Source organism: Thunnus thynnus, chromosome 11, assembly GCF_963924715.1.
Source record: "Thunnus thynnus chromosome 11, fThuThy2.1, whole genome shotgun sequence".
Classification (NCBI taxonomy): Eukaryota; Metazoa; Chordata; class Actinopteri; order Scombriformes; family Scombridae; genus Thunnus; species Thunnus thynnus.
The window spans coordinates 29,390,964-29,418,741 of record NC_089527.1 but is presented as its reverse complement, the minus strand read 5'-3'; the positions used below and the strand labels follow the sequence as shown (position 1 = coordinate 29,418,741).

The window sequence follows — 27,778 nt, the reverse complement described above, 5'->3', positions numbered from 1 at the left end:
TTCTGCTGGAGGAAACAGAGACCACTCCAGTAATAAATGCTGAAATATGAGGTGAGTATTTGACTTCACCGTTTTATTTTCCTTTAAAAGCATGGTTTCAATGTATGATCACATTGTTTTCATTTATTAAAACACATTTTTCACAGACTTAATTAACATTTATGTAACTATTAATTACCACAATGTGAGTCAAGTCAAGTCTCAAGTCTTGAGGTCAAGTTGTAGACTTGTATGTACAGTATGTTTGTGCTGGCGTGTCTTACATTTAATGTCTTTTATGTCAAATCATATCAGAAATTCCTCCACTTGTCCTTTTTGTGTTTTTTTATTTTCACTGAAGTTTCTTTTGTGTGTTGACTGGCATAAAAACAAACTAAGAGGTAAAAACCGTCTGGCAGAGGTTATATGTGATACTGATAATAATGAAATGAATTGTTTAAAGGATTCCTAGCCTAAGTCAACAGTCGTAATTAGAAACGTTCATGATTTTGTGCAGTGCATGTTGATCCTAGTTGTCGTTCTTCAGCTTGGCTAGACCCATGAGAAGCTGATCCCTCCTCTCCTTCCTAGCCGACAGATGCTTCTGGTCACTGGGAATCAGCTCACACATCTCCTGTAGACAGCAGAGAGGGAAACATATGTGAGAAAAAGCTTAAACTTAAAAGTTTTCTAAGCAAGGCTAAAAACACCAGAAAACCAGATTGACTGCTATTTGTCCTTTAAACCAGCTCACAACTATTTATTGCACTGGCTCAGGGTGTCCTCATATGATGACCTTCTGTGGCTAACATTTTAACAGCCTGTGATAGCATGTGACTAGGTAATGCTTACTTAGCGGGGAGGTATATGGCGCAGGGGTGAGAAGGAATGCTTGACTTTCAGTCATGCAGAACTAAAGGCACCATAAACAAACATTGTCTTCATCGATGGAATCAGTGTGAGGAAATTATAAATGAGGCAACTATCTGTTTTGATTATATGTTGTTGATCTAGATAAATGAATACGGTTACATTTTACATTTTTACATTGCAGGTTACTGTAAGTGAACGTGTACAGCTCAGTGTCTTGACAGGACCACCAGTTGTCTTCTGTGAAATTTCAGTAAATGGACGGGCTCTTTTGCCATCATACTTACATTAACGATGCCCTTCGCTCCCTCACCGAAGAAGTCTGGCACAGGCCCAAAGGAGGTCAGGACCCTCTGTATGCCTTGTCCATACCGCTTCATATAGTCCTCTAAACCTGTGGGAGGACAGCTGATCAGATGGGGAAGGCAAGGACTGAAAACATGAGCCATGAGCCAAAGCTGTCCTTTCGTGTTAAGAATTCTCTGCAGGTAAACAGTGAGGAACATATTGTAGGAGGTGTGAAAATACAAGAATTTTGATTTAACATAACAACAAGCGTCTTCCAAGATATTAATTGTTTTAAACTTCTTGTGACTGAATTGTGTGGGATAATAGTGTTATCTATTGTTACATCCATCTTGCACTTGCAGTTGTAGGCTGGAACATGCTTCTCTGGGTTATATGCCGTATAAGTGAATGGGCCCAGGTGTGGTTGTAACTACTATATAATTGTAGCCTTATACTGAGATGAAAACATGAAAATACACCCACAGAAGCAATGATGCAATGACTGGTTGCATTTATTGCATCTCAAAGCTTCAATACCCTGCATATAGGGTATTTTTCCCAATACGCAACCTTTAAAAAAAACATTGTTTTGTCTGTAGTTAATTTTTCCAGCATTAAATTACATCTAAATCAGTCCCTGTCTTTTGAATGTGTTGACAGCACAAAGACACACTGAGAAAAACTACAAGATGTGTTCATTAAATCAAATTTATGGTTCTGGGTTTAATGAAACTGTGACATCACTTTTCCCTGCTGAGAGTGCATGTAGAAGGCTTCATAAATAACTCTCAGGTCTTTCTTTTCTTAATTTAATTCTCAGCGTGATTCCTTGGTGTTATTTTCATTGCTCTCATTGACTAATCTGTAATGACTTATTTGCAATGCAGGCAATATACATTTTGACTAATGAATGATTTTCTTTCTGACTTCCTTTAGAGGTAGCACAATTAGCAATTTATGTTTTTGAAAACTTAGACAGTTTCTATAAATCCAACTTTGTCCTCCTGGCCGTCTACAGTGTAGCTCTTCTTTAAAAGATCAATAACAGTTAAGTATTGGGCTCACTACCATTAAGTTAGATTGAGGGTCTCATTTGTTTGTTGTAATGGCAGAAAATTACTGTAACTGATAGTGGATGACTTTCGAAAATTCTAGTACTTTTATATAAACATCCTTCAATACTGTGGTTGTTTGGAAGTAAAAAGAAAATGACAACACACAGCTAATGATCTATGAGGAAACACACTGGCTCTAGAAGAACCAATGATTAGACAAAGCAGATCATAAAGAGGGCCAGCGGTATAGTTTGTTGACATTCCTGTGATAAGAGACACAGGAGATGTGGACTAGATCTTTGAAGTAATACTCAAACTTTTTCAAATCAGCTCTTTAATTAGAAAAGTCAGAGGGTGTCACCAAAATGAAGTTTCACACTAAAGATTTAAAACAGTGACTCTAGTAAATGATTTGGTCACAGAAACTGAAAAATGATTGCAAAGGCTTTCAGTCTTTTCTTTTACTGTAGTTACTTGGATAAAGTTTATACAAAATGCACGACAAAGATTTAGCTGGAAAATTCAAAATCTTTTTACTACATCATGTTTTATCCTCACGGTGAACTTCGAATGTTTACGTGAAACTTAGTGGGGCACACTATATATGACACAACAGTGTGATAAGTACCATCTACCTTCAACCAAACCCTCACACAGACTGCGCGTGGGAGGAAGATACAAGTGTCATTTCAAGCCATCTGCTTTTTTCTTGCTTTTCAGTTCCTCTTTTACTGCAGATGTCTGGCTTTCCTCTTAAACGTTTGTATTTCATGTATCACAATCAAGGAAATCAAATCCAGTGGATAAAAATGTGAAAGGCTGATGGTAATTATACTGGTAAATATATGTTTCAAAATGAATGTTGCAAGTTAAGAAGCTATAACCTAAATATGAATATGAGTTTTTAGACATAGTGGATTATACTGCATACGTTTCTATGCACATTATGACGCTTTTTTGGCTGTGAAACTCACCATTTAAATTAATTGTAACTGTTATGACCCACCTTCAAGACTACAAGCAGTAGGTTTTCAGTGGAATATTCCTTTTAAGGATAATGCTCTCCTGTACAAGCACAATGTTTGAAAAAGTAAAGTCATTCAGGCAGAGACAGAGAGCCTGAGTGCTCCAGTATCTGATTGGAATGATTTAAGGACGGGAAGTCAGGACAGGAGAAGGTCTTAGAAATCTTCCGAGAACACCATCATACTACTATTTCCTGAGCTGAAAAAATAGAATCATCAGAAAGCTTGAGCACTGTAACTACAGGTAGAGTTAGAGTAGAGTAGAGTCCGTAATGTGGGCTCTGTGAGTTTTGGATTACTGGTGTGAGGGAGTGCATTCATCGCTACCCATCAAAAGACTGCTTTGTTCAGCCAAAGCGTCCCTTTTCTGTGTGTGTACACAGTCAGGGTTACGCTCTGGGTTTCACACTCCCCTTTGATATTCTCCACCTCTCTGTGGTTTCACTCTCACTCTCTCTCTCTGACACATCCATGAATGCCACAATACGTACAGTACATATATGTAGCATTGATACATGTGACCTCTCTCACATCTTTATATAACTACTGGTCTTCTGAGTGAAGTAGTGTCAGTGCTGTTAGTTAGCAGCTCATGTGTATGTTTTGAGTATTTTGTGAGCTAATACTTAGGTATGTTTTGACTCACATACCGTATTTTCTATAATATAAATCACATCTGTTACAGTATTTGTGCTTTCTCCTTGTGTGCTGGAATAGAAACTGGACAGTTGTAATTGTGTGTGTGTAACCAGTGATTGTACTTTTATAATACTTGTACTTTGTTCTCTCTATGATGTATTTTGGGGAAATTAATCTGAATTATTTCCCTTTTCTCATCTTTTTATATTACAGACATACAAAAAAAGTATATGTGCGAAAATGTCCTCTATATCTGTGAAGAAATATCTAGTATCTGTAGATTTTGAAAAATGACTTCAAACTTTTACTCAAGTTTTTACACATTCCTCTTTTTAGTAAACATTTCTCTTTCTGGTCACTCAAATAAAAGAAAAAATTTGCTCAAGAAGAAAAGCTTCAGGAGGTGTTTTGGGAGGTGACCAACTGCTTGTGTGTGCAAAAAGATCAAAGTAGGAACATTACCTTCAGGTGCATTGAGATGCATCGTTTCCATGGGACCAATGAAGGCGTAGCGCATTCCTAGTCCCTCTGACATCACCAGGTCGATGTCCTTGACTGAGATAATGCCATCCTGATGGAGTAAGAGAGAGAGAGAAAAAAAGTTACAGACAGACACAGCTAATAGTATTGACTTGATTAATGTTCATCTCCCTTTGTATTCCATATAAGTAGGCACAAATCATTAAACCTGTGGTATCAGTCTCCTTAATATTTCCACATTTGAGTTTAAAAAAAGCCAACAGGGAAACCCAAAGCCATCTATTTAGAGTTTTTTACAACAGTTTCCTGTGTTCCTAGGTAGAGGATTTAATGGTGCCGGTGCAACTAACAAAAACAACAAAACTCCTGTTTTGAATAAACTGCAGCTCAAAATGTAGTCTCAGGATGTAAGAACATACAGTATTTCCCTTGAAGTTCAACAAAGTCATGGCTTTTTACCTCCAGGTCTTGGATCAACCTGATTCCCTTTGATCTCATCAGACTACTCCGACCATATAAAATTTCCCTAATGAGCCAATTCTGTGTCCTCGGGATTATGTGGGCTGTACAGGGAGGAGAGGGACTCAGGATGGAGAGAGGTTCAGGTATCTTTGGGTTAGAGATACCTGTTGGCCAACCACAGAGGAAATCAAAGCTCAGATGCAGATAGAGTGAGTAGGGTGAGCAAGAGGAGAGGGACAGGGTTGTCTTTGTTTGGGTCCTACGTCCAACAACGGGCCTGTTATCTTAGCAAAGCGGGGTGGAGGGCGGGGTCTTTTCTCCACCATAATCACTGGGGGCAACCAGCCGCTTTCTCAGCCGCTCTGCTTTCCAATGCTGGCCTTGACTCAAGGACCACTTTCTGTGTGTGTGTGTGTTTGATGGGTGGGGGTGGGGGGGTGGGGGTCCCGGTTATGTACGAGGGACCACAAGGCCACTTTCACACTAGAGGCCTTGATGCTCAGCGCCAAACTTCAAGTCATAGTTGGTCTTTTTCAGGAAATATTAGTGATAGGATGTAAGGATGCTTACGAGCTGCATTAGTACCCGGTTGTAACAGTGGTGAAGCAACACAGGTGATGCTGACAGCTTGGTGTTGTTCTGACTACTTGCATGTTGGGCAGGTTGTAGCTACTAATGTTCATGGCAAAATAGACACAAATAGGAAAGCTCTACTGGCATTGTGTCTCATTTGGCACATTTGATGGAGCAACACAGCATATTGTAATACAATGCTTCCTCCACTTTGAACATCATTTTTCATTTTTACCTCAAAAGTCAGCGAAAGTCAAGACAGTTCACAAATGGTCAGTGGTACAAATCTGTCCCAAAATTCATAAAGATTGAATCCTCTGCCAAAGCACAGATTTGTTTCACCTCCAAAAGCATATTCACTGATTAATACAATTCCATTGATTAACTGAAATTTTGTTGTTGATTTTTGTTGTTGATTACCAAAATACACCACACATACTGTTATTTGGTTTCTATTCTTGTTGTTCCCAGTACATTTTAATGACATATATGAAGCATTTCTTTTTCTTTCCATTGTTGTGACTCATTGTCAACTTTGATTGAAATCATAGCAGTACCTCAGGTGAGTGACAGAAAATGCATCACTCACAAAGCATTTTGCAGAATAGAATTCATAAGGTGTGTGTCACATTAAGCTGCAGTGTGAACACCTCTGACTAGATGGAGTAGGATGGAGATGGCATTACGGAGTTTTAAACAAGTCAGTGGCAATCACACTTCTACATCGGCTACAAAGAATAAAGAAGGGTGTGCACATCTTTAGGGTAACTGAAGGGTGTGGTGTCATTGTTGATGTTCTAAATTGGGAGGTCATTAGCTGGAAAGTGATGCTGTCGCAATGACCCCGACCTGAAAGAGAAAACCTGCTTTAACACTAAACGGATTTGAGAACAGGCTTTAATCCTCACACTGGCAGGAGGAAAATCAAGGCTGAGGATTGTATCAGTAACACTTAACCTCTCATTCAACAACTCTGTATGTCACAACAACTGGTGAATGCTTGTGCTTCAGTGTAAGATGAGAGATCACCTGTGAAGTACTTTGCCAGTAAGAAGTGAGCACTGAACTTAACATGTCTCAGTTGAGATCGTGCCTCTTCTAGGCAGATGAGTGTCAAGTCAATGTGTTGTTCTTGGGTCTAAGCACACTGCAGTACAAACTGTGCAGTACCACATACTTAAGATGCCAACAATTTGAATCTGGTTCATTATGTTTCTTATGCATGATCTTTCCTCTGTCGACTCTATTACACTCATCTGCATTCTACCCTTTATATAAAACCATGACAATACTAAAACAAATTGACAACCGTGCTGATAATCTAATGCACCTGTCTAAAATAGTCAAATGAAGATCAAAGTATTTGAAAAGAACATTTCAGCTCCTCAATTCCTCCAGAGCCATCAGAGCCATTTAATTCCCCCACATTCTTTCTTTTTAACTATGCACTGTTGGGATGCAATGTCCATAAAATATGAAAAATAGTCATCATACTCATGTTATCCACTTTGATGACTTTGGATGTAACATTCGTCTCCCTCGGAGTTGAGATTTCGGCCAACAGGATTGATTTAGCTTCTTTCACATAGATGAACTATAGATGAAAAAAAGATATAATATACACACTAAAACAGAAAATTTTAGATGTAACAGATAAGTGGTGTTTTAGTGTGGTAGCTTGGTGATAAGCGTGACAGCAGTCAATTTATCTTGCACATGTTCACTATAGCCTGGTGCCTTTGACACCACATCACAGAGGATTCAAAGTCAAACCAGAATGAACCAGTTTCTAACTAATGACTCTGACTTATGACTCAGTTAGTGTGAAGTGGTGTGTGTGTGTGTGTGTGTGTGTATGTATGTAAGATGTAACACACATGTACACAAAAGGCAAAAAAATCTATACACTTTATAAAAAGTGATAAGTACCATATGTTGGTAGTAATGGTGCACACCCACACATGAATAAAAATATCATCCTTTTTGGACTCTTGTGAGTGACAAAACAGTCATTTTTGATTAATTGTCTGTATTTCAAGGAAGAAGTATGCATAATATTTTAAAACCCATATTAACATACATTTAGACTCAACAACATAATAGCAACAACAAACAACTGTCCAGTAAAGTCCAGCCCCATCCCATATATCCTTGTCTTTGAAAACTTTAGCTTTCAGTCCCATCATCAGTACGCAAGTTTAATTCTGCTCTGAAGGAAAATCCCTGAAAATCAGATAAGGAACAACAAAATCTACTACAGAGGGTAAAAATCACAGTAAAAATCAAATCTTGTTCTGTTTCTGACAGAAACATCTTTGAAACCAGCTGTTAACATGAACAGGGTTTTGAAGCTCAACTGAGAAAAAAAGTTACACAGTTAACACCAGTAAATATCACTTTGCATCATCTCTTATTATGTACTTAATTTTGGTGCACTCTTGTGTTTTAGATTGTGTTACATAAAAATGATAAAACTAACATTTCAGACTGGTATAACTGCTGTTTTCTTGACACAATGTACTGTAGAAATGGGAAACTTTCAGTCATGGCAGAACTTATTTGAATTGAATATTCGGAGAATTCACTTTCTCATGCTGCAGCCCTTCCATCTACAGAGAAAATGACTTCATTTTAGACACACGGGGTCAGTGGAGTGAAGCCCAGGCCAGCTGGTTCATCTAGCTCACCTACTCCTGGCTCAAGCAGCCATAAAGATTCACAGCTTATCTCTTTCTCCAGCGGGGACAAAAATAGCGACTCCTGTTTGTTATGAAGATTGTGTCTTCTGCTGAGACACATTCAGACACAACTTCGACATCCAATATGACTTAATAAGAGCCAGGCCCACATACTGAGCTGTGACAACTGAGAGTTATGTTCCAGATTTACCTGTTGATCAACTCTGACAAGGGGAGCTGTCAAAGAGACAGAATGATTATTCCTGTCTGACAAGTTTTTCTGTTGTTTTCAAAAATTGTGCAGATAATGCTCAAAATATGTTAGATAATTTGTAATTGTCAAACTGTTAATATATTGAAATTATCACCTCATTTACACCTTGTATTAACATGTGATCTGTATCAGAGTAATTTAACTGGCTAAAGGAAACCGCATGTTAATGTGAGGTGTTAATGCATGTAGAACACATTGTTAGCCCCACCTAACAGATTAGCATGTTAAGATCTGATCACAATGCGGGCAGAATGGAGATAATGAGGTGTGAAATCCGGATATTGTATCCAGACACAGATCACGCGTTGATTGTTGTGACCAGGTGTAAATGGGGCCCAAAACACAGCCACATAATCTAAAGAGAAGAGTAAGATGCGAGCAGGTTGCCTGTAATGTCACTCAATAGATTTCTCTCCAGGTTTACCAGATTGTGAAGATTAAGCCCTTATATTTTAATGTAATGTAGCAATGTGAAGTTATTCAGTTTCACTTAAAATTGAAAACTTTTGTGGGTTTTCTCACCAAGTTGTAAAAAAAACAGTTTGAAGAGTTTTATGGTGGCTGTGAGTGGGTGTGAACACATGTTTATAGAACTTTTTCACGGCAGACATTTTGACTTGTCAGAGCACAGAAAGCACAGGTGTAATTATGGACCTCGATTGTGACTTAGTTCCATTTACATGTCATCATAGGTCATGTCAGACAGCAAGCATGCACAGAGGCCGGAATACCTGGATGTAATGAGCCGTTGTGATATTATTTACACCTGTGTTTTTTCATGCTATGAGTCAATATTTCAGCTGTGAAACAGGTTGATTGCTACTCTACCATGAACAAAACAGAAAAAAACAGGTCAAAATCTGTGCTGCACTGCGCAAGGTCATTGATTACACAAGTTCAACAGGAGAACCACTGAACTGAATTATGTATTTGTCTAAATCAAATGTTTGTGTTTGTTAGTACCTGTGAGTAGGGCCAGTTCATTGTTAGTTTTCGTTTTTTTCACAAACTACAGTGAAAAAATACAGAAGCTTAGAGAGGGAAGGTATGTTTGGGAGCATGTTTGCTTGGTTGACAGGAGAAGCAAAGTCTGCTGAATTTTTTGCTGGGGTGATTCCAGAAACACTACCTCAATGTGTCTCGACAGCAGTGTTGTAGTACTCAAGTCCAGGACTCGGCCGACTCCAGTCCTGATTTTCGGGACTCGTGACTTGTCTCAGACTTGAGCACTGATGACTTGGACTTGGATTCAAGCATTGACCGCATTCGGACTCGGAAGTTGAAGACGAGGACTTGAACTTGTTTATTGATAAAGAAGTAATATATATCCAATTTTTTGCCATCAAATTTCCTGCACATAGCCACACTATGGTTCACATCACGCACGCAGCAGCAGCTGCAGCACAGACAGTGTAGCTACACACACACAACATGCACGTCTCGCACAGAAAGCCACAGCCACAGCCACACACACACACACACACACACACACACACACACACACATGTTGTTGGTATGGAAGAGTTCTTTAGCATGAGTGAAGAAGACACAAAGCTTGCAATTTGTAATACCTTTGAGTCCAACAAAAAAAGAAAAAAACTTATTTAATTCTCATTACGGAAATCAGAATCACCAAAAATCAGAATCGGTAGGTCGGACTTTTAAAAAATTGGAAATCAATTGGCCACTCTGGCCAAGAAAACTGTAATTGGTGCATCATTAATATGAATATGACAGCTGTGTCATTTTTGTTTAATGTAGACCTTTTTTATTTGTATGTCAGCTCTTGGACAATGCCAGAGTGGAGCACTGGAGTCCATCTTAGAACTTGACTCAGACTCAACCTTGATGACTCGGACTCGGACTCAGATAATGGGGACTCGACTCAGACTCGATCTCGGACTCTTCTTTGGTGACTCGGACTTGGACTCGGACTGGAACACTGGGGACTTGAGACTCAGCTCGGACTCGAGACTTAGTGACTCGACTACAACACTGCTTGACAGTCTATCATCTAAATGCAAAATAGATGAAATATACTGTATTACTGATCATTGTCAGTTAAAACAGCACAGACATTAAACATCTACATACTTTTCACATAGACAAGCTGGATGTTAAGAGACACACTGAGTTGTCCACACACACTCCTGCCTTTAGTTGAGCTCTCTAAAAACACACTGAAGTTGTTCTTTATCACCTACACATTACATTATGCATACATTTGAGTAATTTGATTTGTGATTTGTTTATTTTCTTAGTTACTTTTATTCTTTCTTATCATTCACATCATGTGAAGGTATTTTGGATGTGTATTTTTTTTCATTCTCCTTTACTGTGAACAGTTTCAGGTGATCAGAATGCTCCGTGATGAGCTCCACCCAGAGAAAGTTTCACACTTTAACAGCAATGTGGCATTTTTGTCAGCTAGGACCTAAGGGTGTCCTCAGGGTTAATTCTCCTCAACAGGAGCCTCACAAGGAGTCTGAACTTCCACAGGCCTGTGTGAAGACACAGAAATCACATGGTGGATGCACAGATGCTATGTTACAGCCAGTACAGAGTCAGGAAGGAGGATGACACAGCAAACCCTGCTTCATTTCACTGAAGTATACTAAATGCTTACATTCTCAGAAGCAGTGACTGTTGTTGGTTATTTTTGTGTTTGACATTCACTACACTCACAAGCACTTTCACTTGACTTGGCCACTTGGCTCATCGGTGAACCAAGAAGCTCCTCTTGAAACAAAGAATACAGAGTCACTCAAGGAGGGAGAACAAATTCCAAAAATCTTAAAAAGTCTAAACTGTGACAAAAACAGGACCTTTGCTGAAAGTCATACTTCCTTTTATTCCTGTAATACCTGTTGCTCTACTTGCCATCTATTGAAGATAAAATACTCCCAACAAAAATCTTCAATAACCACAACCCCTATGAAATGACTTGTTTCACTATCAGAATTTGATCCATTCGGTCCAATAACATTTAGAAAGTCTAGAAGAGCCGCATGATTGAATTATTTTAACCACATAAAAGTTAGCCAGAGGTCTAAACTGGAAGTTAGCCTGTATGCATTCATCTGGGTAATTTCTTTACAGTGGGAAGTGGCTTTTTTGGCTTCATGCACCACTGAGCAACTTTCATAGAAATGAATGAGGCCCCGCCTTCAACACTTTATCTAGTTCTCTTCATACATCCACGTTAAAGTTCTTTTTCTTTTTCTTGCTTAATGGCAGTTGGCAAACAGCTTCTAGGTGCATTACCGCCACCCTCTGGAATTGGGGTGGGTTGGGGTTAAAGTTCACAGCATGACGTCACACAAATGGGCCATGTAGTGACATGCCCACACCTACATACAACCCTGCAGGAAGGTGCCGCATTGCTGGATTTGGTGTGAATGCAGCCTAAGTCTGTCTGGTGTTTGAAATAAAGTAAATGTGATGTAGGTTCTCTCTCTTGCTGCCTGTGTTCATACTGTATGTATTACACTGAACATATGAATGTCATGTAGACATGAATTTGGAGTTTCTCAAAACCATGAGGGCTTGTGTGCCTTTTTTAAGCAATCATTCATTTGATATGTTGTGCCAGTTCACTTAAGGATGCCTTGACAAATTGTTTTGACCACAAAAATTTCCCTGAGGATGAGGTAGTGAATCTGGTCCACTGGATCAACTTGTTCTGACAGTTTGTTTACATTCCTCTAGTCAACAACATACAAATCATCAGCTTGTTAACATTCATGCTACTGTTCTTTTATTTATTCTTCTTCCGTATGTTTTTTCGATCACTAATTACTTCTGCATACTCAGAAACCAGGAAAGAAACAAATATCAAAATGCTCTTTAAGGACATTTACGCTATCACTTTTCTTCTTTGTAGCATATTACAGTGATTTTATATAATTTTTTAGAGCATTAAAATTTATAATGGAAAGTCTATAGGAGGAATGTTTTATGGACAGGTGTCCCATGTGGAAACGCTTAATATATTAAAACATGGGACCAATAGCGCCACCATGTGGTCAGTTTTTACGTGTTTTATGTTTTGGCTAATAACTCATGAACCGTGAGGTGTACCAAAACAGTATTTGCTCAGTATGTTCCTTGGATGGAGCTGATTTGACTGATGTAGGCCATGCCCATTTGCGCCTGGAACATATTTCATTGAATCTTCACCAAACGTGGAACAAAATATATTTAGATGAACCCAAATAAAACTTATGGGTTTGTTTTTGGTTATCATTTACCGTTTGTCTGTAATGGGTTACCAACATTTTGAAGGTGTGGCCTGATGCACTAAACGGGACATAACTCTTCAACAGTAATTTCGATTTCAACCAAATTTAGGAAAATTGTTAACAGCCACACTGGACAAGTGTGTAACATTTCATACAATTCCACCCTCAGGGGGCACTGACATTATAACATGATATTTCTACAGTTCTGTTGTCTGAAATGAAACTCTCCATGAGAATGTGCATGATATATTGAAGTATGACACCAATAACCCCACCTTGTGGCCATTAGTAAAACACCATTACACTACTTATTAACTGCCATATCTCCTAAACGTAATATACCATGGCAACCAAATTCAACCAAAGTTGTATAGATGGGGATGCTGAATAAATCTGTAGAAATTGATACAATTTCACCTGTAGGTGAAAAAAAAACATTACTGTAGATTTCTGCATTTTCAGCAATGCTTTGTAATGTATTTCAGTTGTCAGCATTCACACGCATTTTCCGCAGGAAATGCATTTTCTAGTTTGGTTTAAAATCTGTCAAAATGACAGATGATCTCTTCAAAAAAGATGTCATGTTTCCTATCATAGTCATGCAGCCTCTATATTTTGATTTTACTATAGAAAAATTAAAATTTAATGCCATTAGAATCAGCTGATCTGATAGCGATCACAGAGTGGATGCTGTTCTCCAGAATTGAATAGTGATTGACAGAATTTTACAAAATGGCATTTACAAAAAAGAGATGAATTATTTTTCATAGCAACAGAGTTTTAAAATGCCTTGTGAGATCTCCTGTAGTTGTTAACACGTGGAAGCACTGACATGTGACATCCTTCAAACAAATCAATGAGATTTAAATTCATAATTTTAGCAGCAACAGATGAATTTCTAATGATTGTTTTGCAAATTATTTTCAAATTAAATGATTTCTTATAGAAACTGACTACCCATTTAAATGGTACCTACGGTATCACAAATGATCCTCATCATCACATTGCTTTAAGCAACAATGCTACAAGAACATCAACTGGTTTCAGTGGAGAGTTTTATTGATAGATTTTACACCTTGAAATTGAAGGTGAAATCAATCAGCAACTTACATGATTTTTTTTAAATGAGCGTTCAAAAACACAATGATTTAACACTACCATAAATACTGAAAAGTTGGTGTTAAGACAGACTAAGTGTTGTGTGTGACTGGTATTTCCAGTAAAAATTTAAAAGAAGGAAATCTTTGCAGGAAATCTCTGTACACACCTTGTCATTAGTGACTCAGTCTTGTAAAGTATTGTGTTTTTTGTTTGAATAATGAGAAAAATGATGAATAGTCTGATAAGAAGCAGACAATGACGAACACAATCAGAAGAAACAAGCTCAGGCATGTCCATCTACCTCTTCATGAAGTCATGTGAATCAATAAAAAATGTCTATCCAGTGTGTAAATGCATGTGATGGACCAACCCTACTATTAGTGTACAGTAGCTGAACTTTTCCTTCATGCATTAGTCTGTATTAGTACCGTAGAAAATTGTTTCTAGAGTGTAAAAATCATTTGAGTGTAAAGTCACATGATAACTTAAAATTGAGCAGTGTCTTTTTCAATGTGTCCATCTGTATGTCTTTACGGATGTTTTCTCCACTGCAAACTGTCTCGAATAACACTCACAAGGTCCTCTGCCAGCATATCAACCTAAAGTACACAACAAGGCTATTCTATACGAGTAGTCAACGATTCTATTCATACATATACATCCATAGCCAATTCATATAATTTGCAAAACGGGTGTAATCGCCCAATGTAAACACAAAATTACAAATCATTTAAGTCCAGTATATGGTGTATGCTGTCACAGTTAGCTCAGTTTTGATTTATTATTTGAATATTTTTTGGACATAATTAGTTTTAATCAACCTGAAGTGCCAGGTTGGCAGGGCTTGCCTTTTCATGCACATTCATTTTTGTGAAGAAAAGTCTATCATTCGCAGATTAGTATTTATTTTTTAGCTCATAGACAACAGTTCAATACAAACACTATCTGATACAAATCTGCTGATACATATCGGTTACTTCACTGGTGTCACACTCAACTTGTTATTTCTTGTGTGCCACCATTCCATATGGATCATGATGAAATTTAGTTTCTTTTGTTCATTTAAAGTGTTAAGGAGTTTTGCTGCAGTTATTTTACCTTGTGTGTGCCTTTTTTTTATGTGTGTGTGTGTGTGTGTGTGTGTATGTGTGTGTGTGTGCGTGCGTGAGTGAGAGTGAGAGAGAGAGAGAGAGAGAGAGAGAGAGAGAGAGGGCTCACAGTCATTGTCTGTCTGATACACTGACACACTGTAATTTAGGAGTACGGTAATGTCATGGACAAGGACACAATATGCTGATTGAGCTGTGAAAGGACCGCTCTTTGTTACACATCTCGACAGAGAAAAGACACAGAATAAAGAGGTAGAGAGCGAAAGAGAGACTGATCTAAGCCCCTCTTTAGGGTTATTATGTCCTGTGTGTGTGTGTGTGTGTGAGTGAGCCCTGGAATGAGAGATGGGATTTGTTCTAACACACAGTAGTAATTCATCCTCACAGAGCACACCTTTAATTATGTTGTAATCCAGTCAACAGTCAACACAAAAGAGTTTGTATTTGGTAGAAATAACCAACAGAATGTTGACTGATTGCAGACATATTCATTATTGGTCACTATAAGTATATGTAAGTTATCTTAATACTGTATCTCTTATGAGGTATATACTACATGTAGGCAGCATTTTACTTTTTCATTTTTTTCATACATTTATTTCATATTTTACATGATGCACAGATGTAAGCTTGTCTCACTCTGCTGCTAGATTTCTATGTGCTACCAATGTGGTCATGAGTGTATTCCTGTATTCCTTGCATGATATGAAGTCTTCATATGAGTTCAGTTTAGGTAACACTGTACACGTCTCAGGTTAATATTCTGTCAGTTCTCCTCATGTTCATCATCATCCTTATCATTCTAACATTTCTTCCATGAGTGATCATGTAATGGTATCCACAGGAAACAGTGGAAAGGATTCCGCAGCCAGTCAGTGATGAATCTCAGTAAAAAGGCGGGGAGCTATCCAATGCAGAAAAATTAGAGTATTCATAATATGCAGAAATACAGGAAATCAGTGGCATGAGGAACACGGAAAAGTCTTAGCTTGGCAGCTGCTCTGGCTTGCAACATGTTTCAAGTTTGCCGTTCTTCCTCAAGCAGCTCCTTTTTCTGAGTATGATCACGTAATGGTGCCTGTCAGCAGAGCTCAAGCTCATTTACTCTCATTGTATTTCTTTTTGGAAGGAGACCATGGTGATTATAGCAGAGGTGAGCTGACAAGGGGCTTCCTCTTTTCTACCTCTATTACGAAACCATCAGCAGCTCCACTCAGCCAAACAAAACCTCACTGAGACTGAAGAGCTCTTGTCTAGAATAAAAACAAACACACACACACACACACACAACTACACACACAACTACACACACAAGCACTTTTGTGCTTTATGAGGACCCTCAGTAACTACATTCATACCTAGGACCTAACTACATTGTAATGACACACCAAAATGTTTTTGGAGTCGGATATTAATATTTTGTACTATATAGTTATATGGCAGACCCAAAAGATCACCACACTGTTGATCACTTAATCACTTAAGTAATGACGTTTTGGTCTTTAGACCTTTATCAGGTACAATTCAAACAGGTCTGAGGAGTTCTTGATCCAACGCAATTTTCAGGTGTGCAAGAACTTTGTAGTAATTGTACTATATAGTTATGAAATATAGCAATCCTCAAACATACTGATGCCAAATTCTTTATTAAACTTGCTCTGTTCACTCAAATCTAAGGAGTTAGTGTTCCAGTGGAGTTTCAGATTTTCTCAAGGACAGTTTTCTTACAATATGCTATTCAGCACAAATAAAAGCTTCCCTCTGTTCCCACTGTTCAATAACCCATCTCAACCCCACAGCATCTCTCTTTACTTTCATGCAGTGGCTGGAAAAAAGCCAAACTGTGAGCAAAATTACTCTTTAACTGTTTTTTCTTATGTAAAATTAATTCAAACCCTAATGATGTGTTTAGGTTATACCAAATTAGAGTAAATACAATGTTAACTAAGAAGAATTCCTCTCATTGGCAGATCTAGAAAAGGTCATCCATGCTTTTATATCCTCCAGACTTGACTACCGCAACGTACCTTATTTGGGTCTAAGTAGACAAAACATGCAAAGACTACAACTTATATTTAGAATTGATTTTAAGATTTTGCCTCTTGTTTTTAAAGCCTTGCATGGTCAGGTTCCCTCCTATATCTGTGATCTACTTACCCCATATGAACCTGATCGCTGCTTGCGATCCTCTAGCAGGGCCCTATTAATAGTTCCTAAAGCACTGCAATAACTGGCCTGAATTTGAAAAAAAAAACAAACTGGCTTTCCAAAAGAAAGCAACAAGACCCCACCAAGGCGCCCAGAAACAACCCTGGCACTGACCTGGACCAGCCTCCATGACTCTGCGATAATGGCTGCCTGCACTCTGTTAAGGGCGAAGCCATCAATCTCTTTCTTCAGACAGACAGGCGCCTGACCAACCTAGACCCAGAGAAATCAGTCATGTTAAGCACAGCGATAACTCTTAAAAGGCAATATATGATTCTGCATTAAGGAAATTAATTAAAAGTTGTTACATTATTTACATTACTGCCAACACTGAAGGCACACCAAAGGTTTGAGACTGATTTGTGTCCTTCCAAGAAGCCATTGGTTTCAATTCACTTTAAGATATTATCAAATTCAACTTACAGAAAGCTGCATTTGCAAGTGTCAAGATTTATGACTTGACACTTGCTTAGGACACATACTCTATCAGAGTGAAGTCTTTTTTTGTCAGAGATATGTTATTATAACATGATAAAACAGTTATACTAGGGACTAGAAAGACATTGTCATGCCAGATTTGAGTTTATTGCTGAAAATGACTTGATTTAAAGGCTATGGTGTCACATAAAGACCTGGAGGTTCTGACATTGACTGATAGTTCAAGATTTTGCTATTTGGGATCATTACCTTTGTCATGAGGGCATGGGTGCTGTCCATAACGGTACTTGCTGTCTCTGGGTGAGGTATCAGCTCGACAAGTTTGACATAGTAGGGAGGGTTTACCTGGGGAGCACAGGACAATCATACATTACTGATGGAGGATAGATTATGATACCTTGGGTAAGCAATGCATTTACTCATTTGTAGAAAGCTTGATAATAGAAATATACTTTATGATTTAAGTACGAACCACACAACACTACACTATCCAACACCAAAACCTTTGCACAAAGATATGATGAAACTTCATTGACAACAAAAAATCATTAACAATTAGAGAAATAATAATAAATATAAAATGTTGATGATAACACATCTGACACATTAAGCAAGTTAAAACAAACACCAATATTGTCATGCAAACATTAATGGTTCCAGGTCTGGTGAGAATAAAAGATTACTACCCTATTTCCTTGTCTTCATATACTTGAAAAAATGCTAATAATAACACATAAAGGTTCAAATGTTTCTGGCAGCCAACAGGAATCACTGCTGTAGTAATAGGGCTGCAATGTGAGTGGTTGATTAGTTTTCAGGGTCAGAAGATAAAGGTCTAAGGCCGTCATGTTCATTGCTTTTCAGTGATGCTTCGCTGATGTGATTTGTAATCACAAAATTGATCAAGTCAGCCATGAAATACATAATATAGTAGAATACATAGTACAGGTTTCCAGTCAAATACGATACATAAATTAACCTTGTCTACAAAATTGATTTGAGTTGTTGTAAATACTGTTAGTCTGTCAATTTCCAAATGACTATCAGAAAATAAGCTACAACACCTGAAAGCTCACTATGGCAGATACTGCAGTTTCAATGCAGGACAAATGAAGAATAAATGGATGATGGGCAACTTCTATAATAGCTACCACTATATAAATCAGTAATTCACAGTAAGGGTGGGGTACATGGTTAGTGAATAAACTAATGGCTCTAAGTGTTTGCATTTTATTAGTTTGAAATCCCTTTATGTACCAGCAATGTAGTAGCACTAACCGGATGGGAGACGAGGCAGCGGCTCCTGTTCTGGACTTTAGAGAAGACATTGCTGGGCACCAGACAGGAGGTGGAGCTGCTCAGGATGATGTCTTTTCCCACAAGACGCTCAATGTCTTGGAAGACACTCTGCTTCACCTCAAGCTGCTCAAAAACACACTCCTGCACCCGACACATGTACACACATACAGACACTTACAGTACACACTCAAAACGGGTTGTGAAGTGATTGAGAGAAATGTAAAATGCATTGCCATTATTTAATTTTCTGTAACACAGTTATTAAATATTATTCTCTGGCCATGGTCTTTGCAGATTATACAGCACACTTGTTCATTCTCCCACTTTTCTTTGGATATAAAAACAACAGCTATAAAAATAAATACAAAATATTTTGTTGAATAATACGTTCTTCCAATCTCAGAATGACGATTGTTTTTCTGACCAAGTTTTTTGAGTGAATGCAGGCTAGCAGCACTAAACCACTCCCAGTGTACAGAGTAGGCACTTCAAAACCAGTAGATCAGTAATTACGTCTTGGCAAAGCCTCACAGCAATGATTTAAACTTTCATCACTACAATAAATAGTTTAAATGGCTTTAGAAAATGTACTCTGACAAACATGTTTAGGTCCAAATTGTTTCTGCATTTTTAAAACTGGTTACAACCAGTTTGGGTTTCATGCAGCCTCTATAGCCGCAGCCTGTTAGCCTGTTGAAGCTGATCAGTAACACTGGAGAGTGTATAGAATATATTTATCTTAGAAAACTAAAGGCTAGACTCTGGCAGTTAGCACCAACTACTAAAATCACCAAATGGCAACACGGAGACGTACTGTATATCTCAAACTGTACAGATAAATTTACCACTACAGGCAATTGAGAAAATGTGTAATTTGGGTGAATCGCTTCTTTGACTCAGTACATTTTATTACATACAGACAGTAGAGAGATGACAGAAAACAAGGAAGAGAGGGATGCGGAATAACACAATCAAACCAGTAGGCCAACAGGTTGTGCCAACTCAGAGCACTTTGTTGTTAACTTTTCATTGATAAGTCATCACAGCAATATTTTAGTTACCATAACAATGAATTAACACTTATGTGTCTAAGTAAGAAACAAACTACTCCCTGTGGCTTCTGAGAATCTTCTCTTTGAAATATGTTAAGGGTCAAACTGTTCCCACATCTTAAAAACTGGATACAACCAGTTTGGGTTTGTATCCATCCACCAACAAGCTTAGCATTTTTTTTTTTGTCTGCCTTGACATGGTGTTAGAAAGGAGTGGCTGACGTGCATACATAATAATGTAATGATCCACTCACTAAGAAGTTTGTAAGAAGGTTTCTCTTCTTAAAGAGAAAAACTAAAACACAGGTGAAACTCTAGACTCAGACTTTTTATATAATATATATCCTTTAATAAATACTTTAATCAGTCTTATTTCATATTCTTTAGTAGTCTATTAACTAGTTTAATATCGTAATTTGTAAAATAATTATTCATTTTTATAAATTATTTGACATTTTGACTTTTCATATGACATTTGGATTTGTAGCAGGTCATATCTCCACACATCCATGAAGGAAACACTTAATCTGTCTTTCTAGATATCTATTAACAGAAGTGAGGAATGTGAGGAATGTGTACAGTCTATTATCTATTGGTGTGTCTTGTACTAAGTATGAGATTCTGTGGCAAGCCAGTATGGATTAATGTTACTCACTATACAAGTTATCAATGTGTTCTGTAACCATTATGAATGAGACAAACAATTAACAAACAATTGTAGAGCTCGAGAGTGGGAAAGCCCCGATCAATAACAGGTTGAAACCTGCATCAGATGATGTCATGCTATCAGGATATGTATAACTGTATATTTCTACCTGGCATTTCCGTGTCTTATAAGTTCTCTTTTGTTCCTTGGTAGAAGGAACTCAGTACAGATTTATTTTGGACCTGTCTTTAGCAGTTTGTTTTTGCAGAGTCAGGTTGACTTGAAGGACATTGTCTTGGCATAAAAACTTCCTTCTTTATTTTAAGTGGTTGTGTTATAAATGACTGAGTTTAAGTAAGAAAGTGTCCTTTGTGAGTGTGTATTTGTGATTTTAGCGTGACAGAGCTGAGATGAGTGATTTGGTGTTAAAATATCACATAATGATTTCAACAGCAGGGCAGAACATATCATAACAACCTTCTCCTGGACCTTCTGTCAAAGGAAAGCTCTATTTTCGTATTTCATTTTCTAAACAGCTCATTAATGGCTCATTAAACATGATAGTATTTCCAGAAAGCTCTGATATATTTAGGTTAGTTAGAAAATATTTTGGTTTTGATTTTATAGTGATAGGCCCAAAGGTAAATCTTTGATGAACAAAGTAGTTTCAGAAAGTAAGGTTACATTGCATAAATGAACCTGGGAAGAGTGTATTTTTAATGCTGTGATTTATTTTTATTTATTTTATTTTATTTATCTAACAAGAAAAAAAGAAAAGAAAAGGACTGTATATGAGCCAGAGTTTGCCTAAAAGGCTCATTTTCATCTGTGGTCTCTAGCCAGATGTTAAAAAGGCAAACTGAAATTAGAATAAAATGACATCTCGTAAAAGTGATAACATCTAAAGTAAAAACAAGATTCTAGGTATGACAAGCAAGGTACTGTAATGTGTATTATAGAAAGCAGAGTGACGCTGTCATTAGAAATAAAATAGAAAACCACTTCAGGGCCAGTTGGTCTAACTTTCCAAAAAGGCTGAACTCAGGTGTGAGATGTATGTAGGTTTATTAAAGATTTGATGACACAAATGAACCAATGATGTTGTGCCTCTTTGAGGATGTCACACACTATATACATTTGAAAACACCACACTAAACTGGTGGGAGGTACCACGTCCCCAAGTTTTATCAAAGTCTGACCACATCCAGGATACATGTGTCTCATCAAATGCGTCATGGATAAACAAGTGAGTGATAAAAACAAACAAATCAGCAGAGACCAATCAATTTATAGCTCCCCTTAAATTTTAGCAAGGGGGACAAACAGACAGAACGGCATGTGCTGGTGCTGGGGGTAGTCCAGTGTGTTACCTGGACAAAGAAGGCACCCTCCAGTGCCTGAGCCAGGTTATCATAACTGCTGAGCAGGGCGAGCTGCTGCTTGGCGGTCAGCTCTCCTCTCAGCATGTGGGCTTCCTCCAGCTCCTCCAGCTGCTTCCTGAGCCAACACAGAGTGACAGAAGCAGTTAACACACACCCTCACACACTCTTCAAGGACTTTAAATGGAACGCCCTGTATTATAACAACAAAATTATTACAATTATAATGTCATGCGGCAGATTTGAGTTGTTCAACAAAGTTACATTCAATGATCAAGTAAGAAAATTTTGTTTGTGAGTAGATGTGTTAGGTTTATTTTGCAGCCACAATACAAACCAACATTATAAGGTTGTGACTCAGTAGCTATTATCAAGTTGTTATCAGATGAGTCAGCAAAAAATCATCTGATAATATGGGCATACAATTAGGTAGAGTCTTCACAGCTTTTTCAGCAGGAAGTCAGAACAGAATGAGATGGAAGTCTAGTGCAATGACACCCTCTACTGTTCATACGCTGATCTGAATCCACCACAGGCTGAACAGTTATAGTAGAAGCAGGTGGGCTCCTTACAGAATAGATATATTGAACCGATATAAATATGTATGTGTTTGTTTCATCAACTCAAGGCTATAAAAGTTCTCTAAAAAGTTCTCTTTCCAACAGTATTTCCAAAGTAAGGCTAGTACTATAAAGTCCCTTGTCATCCCAGAGTAATGTTTAACCAGCAATGACTAGGCTATGAAAGAGTTTTTAAGCCTGATCACGTGTTTGTCCGTGTGTTCCTATAATAAAGAAGCCAGTGATCATGCAGTGTCTATGTGTCTTCTGCAAGTGCTGGAGGGAAGAACAGGTCATATTTTGGACAGGGTCCTCGTGAGTCATGAGTGTATGGAGGCCAGCCTGCATGTCTTGTTAATGTTCCCTTCCTGTTTTGCAACCATGGATGGATGGATGTTACGGAAACTTAAATCTTTGGAAAGCAGGTTACGAGCCACTACATATGAGACCTACTGGGGTAAACATGCACCCATGTTTACCTGAGCGACATGAGAGTGTGAATTCTCCGGTGTTGTGAAAGCATGGCTACATCTGGTGAGGATAGCACAGAACTGTTTATAATGCAGTAAATAGAAGTGGCTGATCATCATATGCAAAAGGTCATTCAAAACCTTATAAAACTTATCCTCAGTGTGATCTACTATTCAGATACTTTTGGTGTGATTAGCTGAAGTTTTTGGTTGTACTTGAGCTTGAGGATTTTCCTAAAAACAACATATAGACTCATTCAAAAGTAATCCCTCTCAATCATCACTTATGACCCACTAGAAGTTTGTGTTGAGGTATTTATCTACAGAGACTCTGCCCTCTGCCTGTATTTTCTCATTATTTTGCTGTGTTTGGGATGTTTCTGGGTGTCAACCTTTTGGGCAGTGGATGTGTAGCCCCCAGCCAATAACAATGTGCATGGTATGAGGTTGGGACTTGTAGCGTAGCAACCAGGGTACATCGCTGTCTCCGTCTCTCTCCTCTGCTCCGCTCTGCTCTCTGCCCCTGTCTCATGGATGTATAAAGAGCAGCAGGTCTGTGTGTCTGCTTGACTGAAGGCAGGGCTGAGACACACGCAGAGCAGAGAGACCACAGCGGACCGGACGAAGCTCTGCATTCAAACAAAATCCAGTAACGGTGTTCCATCTAACAGGTTTGTGCAGAGGTGTGCAGAGGTGTGGGTGTGTTTATTTGTGCTTTAGAATGTAACCGCTGTGAAACAATCAGAAAGTAATGTTTTATTCATGTGATTGACAGCTTTGTTCTCGTCAGCACTCTCTCTTACTCGATCATTGGACCAGGGAGGAGGGGCCAACTGCTGTGCGATTACAAACACCAACCAACAAATCCTGTATAGTATACCTTTAAGTCTTTTGTATGACTTAAATCAAGTCAGACAAATCGAGTTTATTTGTATAACCCAATATCACATGTATTGTCTCAGGATGATTTTCAGGATCACAATAAAAGTTCCCGTCCAAGCCTAAGCTCTCAGAGAGACACACTGTAATTAGGGCTGACGAGTGATGTAATCTAAATGCACAGAAAAAGATGACAGTATGACCTAAACTATGAAAAACGGATGGAATATTGTATTAATTAAGACTACACAATGATTTATGCTGGACATTGTGCAGTTGGACTGACCTGATTTCTGTGATGGCGTTGGCAGCCTGTCCTGGTTGGTTGTCATAGATTTTCACACTGTAGCCTCCACTGACAAACACCATTGCCCAGGAGCGGCCAATCAGCCCACTGAAAAACATATACATACAAACAATCACTCATAGATGACATTTAGGATATTTACTCTTCACGATACTGTGTAATACACATTTTGATTCATCAAAGCAGGAAAAGCACAGGTGTAAATAATAACATTAATGATGGCATGGCTCTATTCCATTTATTGTCCCAGTAAGCCCTGTCAAGTGTTTGAGCAGAAATCCCATTAAACAATATGCAATTGTGAACATTCAAAGTGATAATTGCACTAGTCTTTCTATTCTTTATTTTGTCTCCATCTTGGTTATTCACAATGCTCAGTGCTTTTTGTTGTAGTGTTTCTGCACTCTCTACAACCCATTGCTTCCTGTGCATCGGTTGGTTTAACCCTTCAAACAATGAAACTAGTGGTTGTTCAAATCAGCAAATAAAAAAGCTTTTCATCAACTGGAAATTGGCTGAGACATTACTGTCGCAATTATTAAGAGGGAGTCGTTTTTGTCATTTCCGGCCATCCACTTTGTCTCCCCCACACAGGAAGATCAGAGGTCTGTTACACTGCAAAGATCTTGCAGTTCAGGAGATCAGAATCCTGCTGTACACAGGTGAAGCTTTGCAATAAGCGACATCTGAATCATAGCATTTGCTGTTTGTTGGTCATTCTCCCTGCTCTTTGCTCTACCCTGCTAATCCCAGTTCCTTTTCCTGTCTTCCTGTCATGTTCTTTTACACATGACCACATAACAAGTGTTGCTCTTTTAAACCCTGAGTGTCATTTTGCAAAATCCTACAAATGGTACAAATGGTTTAGTGAGTTGTGATCTTCTGACCACCTCTGTCCAACATTGTAGGGATAATTTTGCAGATTAATGCACATTAGTAACCCTCAAAACTTATGAACAAAGGGTACTAACGATAGTAAGTCTACTTAAAGTAGGCTTTAATGATTGAGCCTCAATACAACTGCTAGGCTACTTCATAAAGTGAGCTGATCCTGGTCTATAACCGCTAGAGCGAGAACTGTAAAAGAGTCTTGCTGCAAAGTTATGTTGACAAAGTACAAGAGGTCAGGAACTTAGTTACCTATCCACAGATCTGTACATGCATTCAGAATGGTACTGTAGGGTGATGAAAGTATGAAACTATACAATGCAATCATTTCACTCAAAGTGACTAAACTAAAAATCGTAAAACGATTAAGATTAAGTATCAAGTATCATTAAACAACAACAATTTACAAGTTAACTTTCATGTCAGTTTCATGAATTATAAACTGACGATACATGCATGGTTCCACCACTTTCACACCACATGGAGCAAATGTTAACATCTTAAAAGCGGATTTTCTTACTCACCTGCCGATTACAGTGATTGTTTTCATGTTAGAGGAGCTCATTTTAGATATTTGGGATGCTGCCAGCGCAAACTGCTTATATGAAGTCTGTCGTACCGCCCCTCTATAGTCACGCTGCTATCCACCGGTACGGTACCTTAGAAGGACCAAAACACCCAAAAGACTGCAATAAAATACATGTATCTCACTAAAATCAAAGCACCAACCACATATCTGCCATTAATTATTTGATGTTGTTTACTACGTTACAATAATACTATTTAAAGGCTAGACTGAAAAGAAATTGTGCTGTAAAAAGAGATCAAACGGTAGGATTACACTTGTATCCTAGCAACCGATGAAATCTGTTTCGACCAATTATATCGACGCTAAATTATGATTGACACATTAGTAACCAATCAGAAGTTTAGAAACTAAACTGTCCCACCCATACCGCTACGAATTATGGGATTGTACCCCTAAACGACAACAAACTATCTTTGCCGTTACCTCGCTTAGCTGATACATACCCATTTATTCCACGTTTATTCATGAGTGTTCCGTTAAAGCACATCATTGGAGAAAGAGAAATGGAAAATGTGCATCTGGCTGTAGAGGAGGAGGATCTTTATTCGGGGTACAACGACTATAATCCAACATTTGACTCCGAGGTGAGTTAGAAACTACGCTGTTTTAGCTAGCTTTGAGTTTAGCTCAAAGCCTGTGACGTTGTATCTGCTTGTGCAGATAAACGTCTACTTTTGCATTGGACGGTAGGTATGTAAAGATTAATCACTATATACTGACCAATTTAAGGAGCTGGAGAATGATGTGGGCTTCCAGCAAGCAGTGAGAACCAGTCATGGAAGAAGACCCCCGGTGAGTTACGCCTGTATACTGTGTGTATGTTTATGTGTGTGATTGTGTGTGTGTGTGTGTGTGTGTGTGAAAGAGAGAGAGAGAGAGAGAGAGAGAGAGAAAGGAATGACGTCCTAATTGCACTTACTCGATTATACTCAATTTTTTTCCAGATGACTGCCAAATTTCCTGGCACTGCCATTGGAGCTCGACCTTTAGCTTCTTCCTTTGGAGTAAGTACAATAAAACACAATTATTTTGAATAGCACTGGATTTTGAAAAAACCCTACAAAACTCGCCTCTCAAGTAACCAAAATGACAGCTGCAGTAAATAGAGATTCCCGCACACTGCTCTTGCATTCAAATTCCTCACAGATTGTCTTCAGAATATCAGGACTTCATTAAAAATTACATACATTATGTGATATATTACAGAAGCACCTCCTGCACACCTAAATTGACTGGAAGGTGTCACGGCATAGTATGAAAGGCACTGATTGCATACTACTCATGAGCTGAATGAAAACAGAGTACAGGATAAAACACACATATTCAATAAACATACACTCACAGTAACAATCTTAAACATAGCCAACACACAAACGTCTGTGGGGACCAAACGTTGGTTGATGTGTCGATTTAATACATTTCTTGAAAGCAAGAGGACTGAGAGGGAATCCCTGTTCTTTTTTCTTTGTTTTTCTTTTACAAGATGTTTAACTCTGAATTATCTTGAGTCTTGACATGAGGGCAGGGTCATTGGTAGTTTTGTTTGAAATTATTTAAATGGCTGCATGCTTTTGCTAAGAGTGGAAGTGCTTTCAGCTTATGGCACTCAGGTCTCTTAGCATTAAAAGGTATAACAGTACATTTGGTTTATTCAAAATAATGATATTATAATATATATTATGTTATAAACATAAGCTTAGTTCTCTGAACAGATCTAGATAGCAATGGCCTTCAAGTTGTGTGTGGAATTTGACTTCAAATATGCACACTTATTATTAATTCATGAATCCACATATTAGTGTAATATATTGCATTACACACTACTTTTTTTTTTTTTTTTTAAATAAAAGAGCATTCATGTACTGTAGTATAAACACCAATAACCATGATCATAGTAATAATAATAATAATAATAAAGTCCAGAGAATAATCATTATTGAGCATTATATTAGAACAACAGGAAAACTGACTTGTAGTTATCAAGAAGAGATGTTCCCAAATCCAAATCCTGAATTGCACAAATGATCTACTCCCACATAATATTCATAGACAGTGGATTTGGCAGGGAGGGCAATCTGTTAAAGGGGAGATCAAATTTTGAAATGCAGTGTTAAGAAAGACAAGGTTAACTGCTTGGTAAGGTTTGACTTGCTGCAGAACACATGCACCGTTGTTGTTGTTGTTGTCATCTAGAAATGCCTAAATGACCCTCAGTTGTTGTTTTATGTAGTCTCGGATGCCTCTGGCCTCTTCAATGGGCAGACCAATGACTGGAGCTGTGCAGGTAAA

The 27,778-nt window shown here is 38.1% G+C and overlaps 2 protein-coding genes across 7 annotated transcripts in view; one reads left to right on the top strand and one right to left on the bottom strand.

The window, feature by feature from the left end:
- Nucleotides 1-33: 33 nt before the first annotated feature.
- cryl1 (crystallin, lambda 1) lies at nt 34-25,692 on the bottom strand. Its single transcript, XM_067604344.1, has 9 exons — nt 25,425-25,692; nt 23,992-24,099; nt 21,788-21,914; nt 18,699-18,860; nt 17,670-17,765; nt 17,097-17,195; nt 4,319-4,427; nt 1,137-1,243; nt 34-613 (listed from the first exon to the last, which is right to left on the bottom strand). Exons 1-9 carry the CDS (start codon nt 25,463-25,465, stop codon nt 509-511), a joined length of 954 nt encoding a protein of 317 aa, XP_067460445.1. The 5' UTR covers nt 25,466-25,692; the 3' UTR covers nt 34-508.
- Nucleotides 25,693-25,863: 171 nt separating this feature from the next.
- The window catches only part of ift88 (intraflagellar transport 88 homolog), a 26,349-nt gene continuing 24,434 nt past the window's right edge, over nt 25,864-27,778 (top strand). For all 6 annotated transcript variants that reach the window (XM_067604342.1, XM_067604339.1, XM_067604341.1 and 3 more), the window contains exons 1-4: nt 25,864-26,073; nt 26,219-26,281; nt 26,434-26,493; nt 27,720-27,773. In XM_067604342.1, coding sequence (XP_067460443.1) covers nt 25,954-26,073; nt 26,219-26,281; nt 26,434-26,493; nt 27,720-27,773 — 297 coding nt within the window. In that variant the 5' untranslated portion in view covers nt 25,864-25,953. The remainder of the gene's footprint in view (nt 26,074-26,218; nt 26,282-26,433; nt 26,494-27,719; nt 27,774-27,778) is intronic.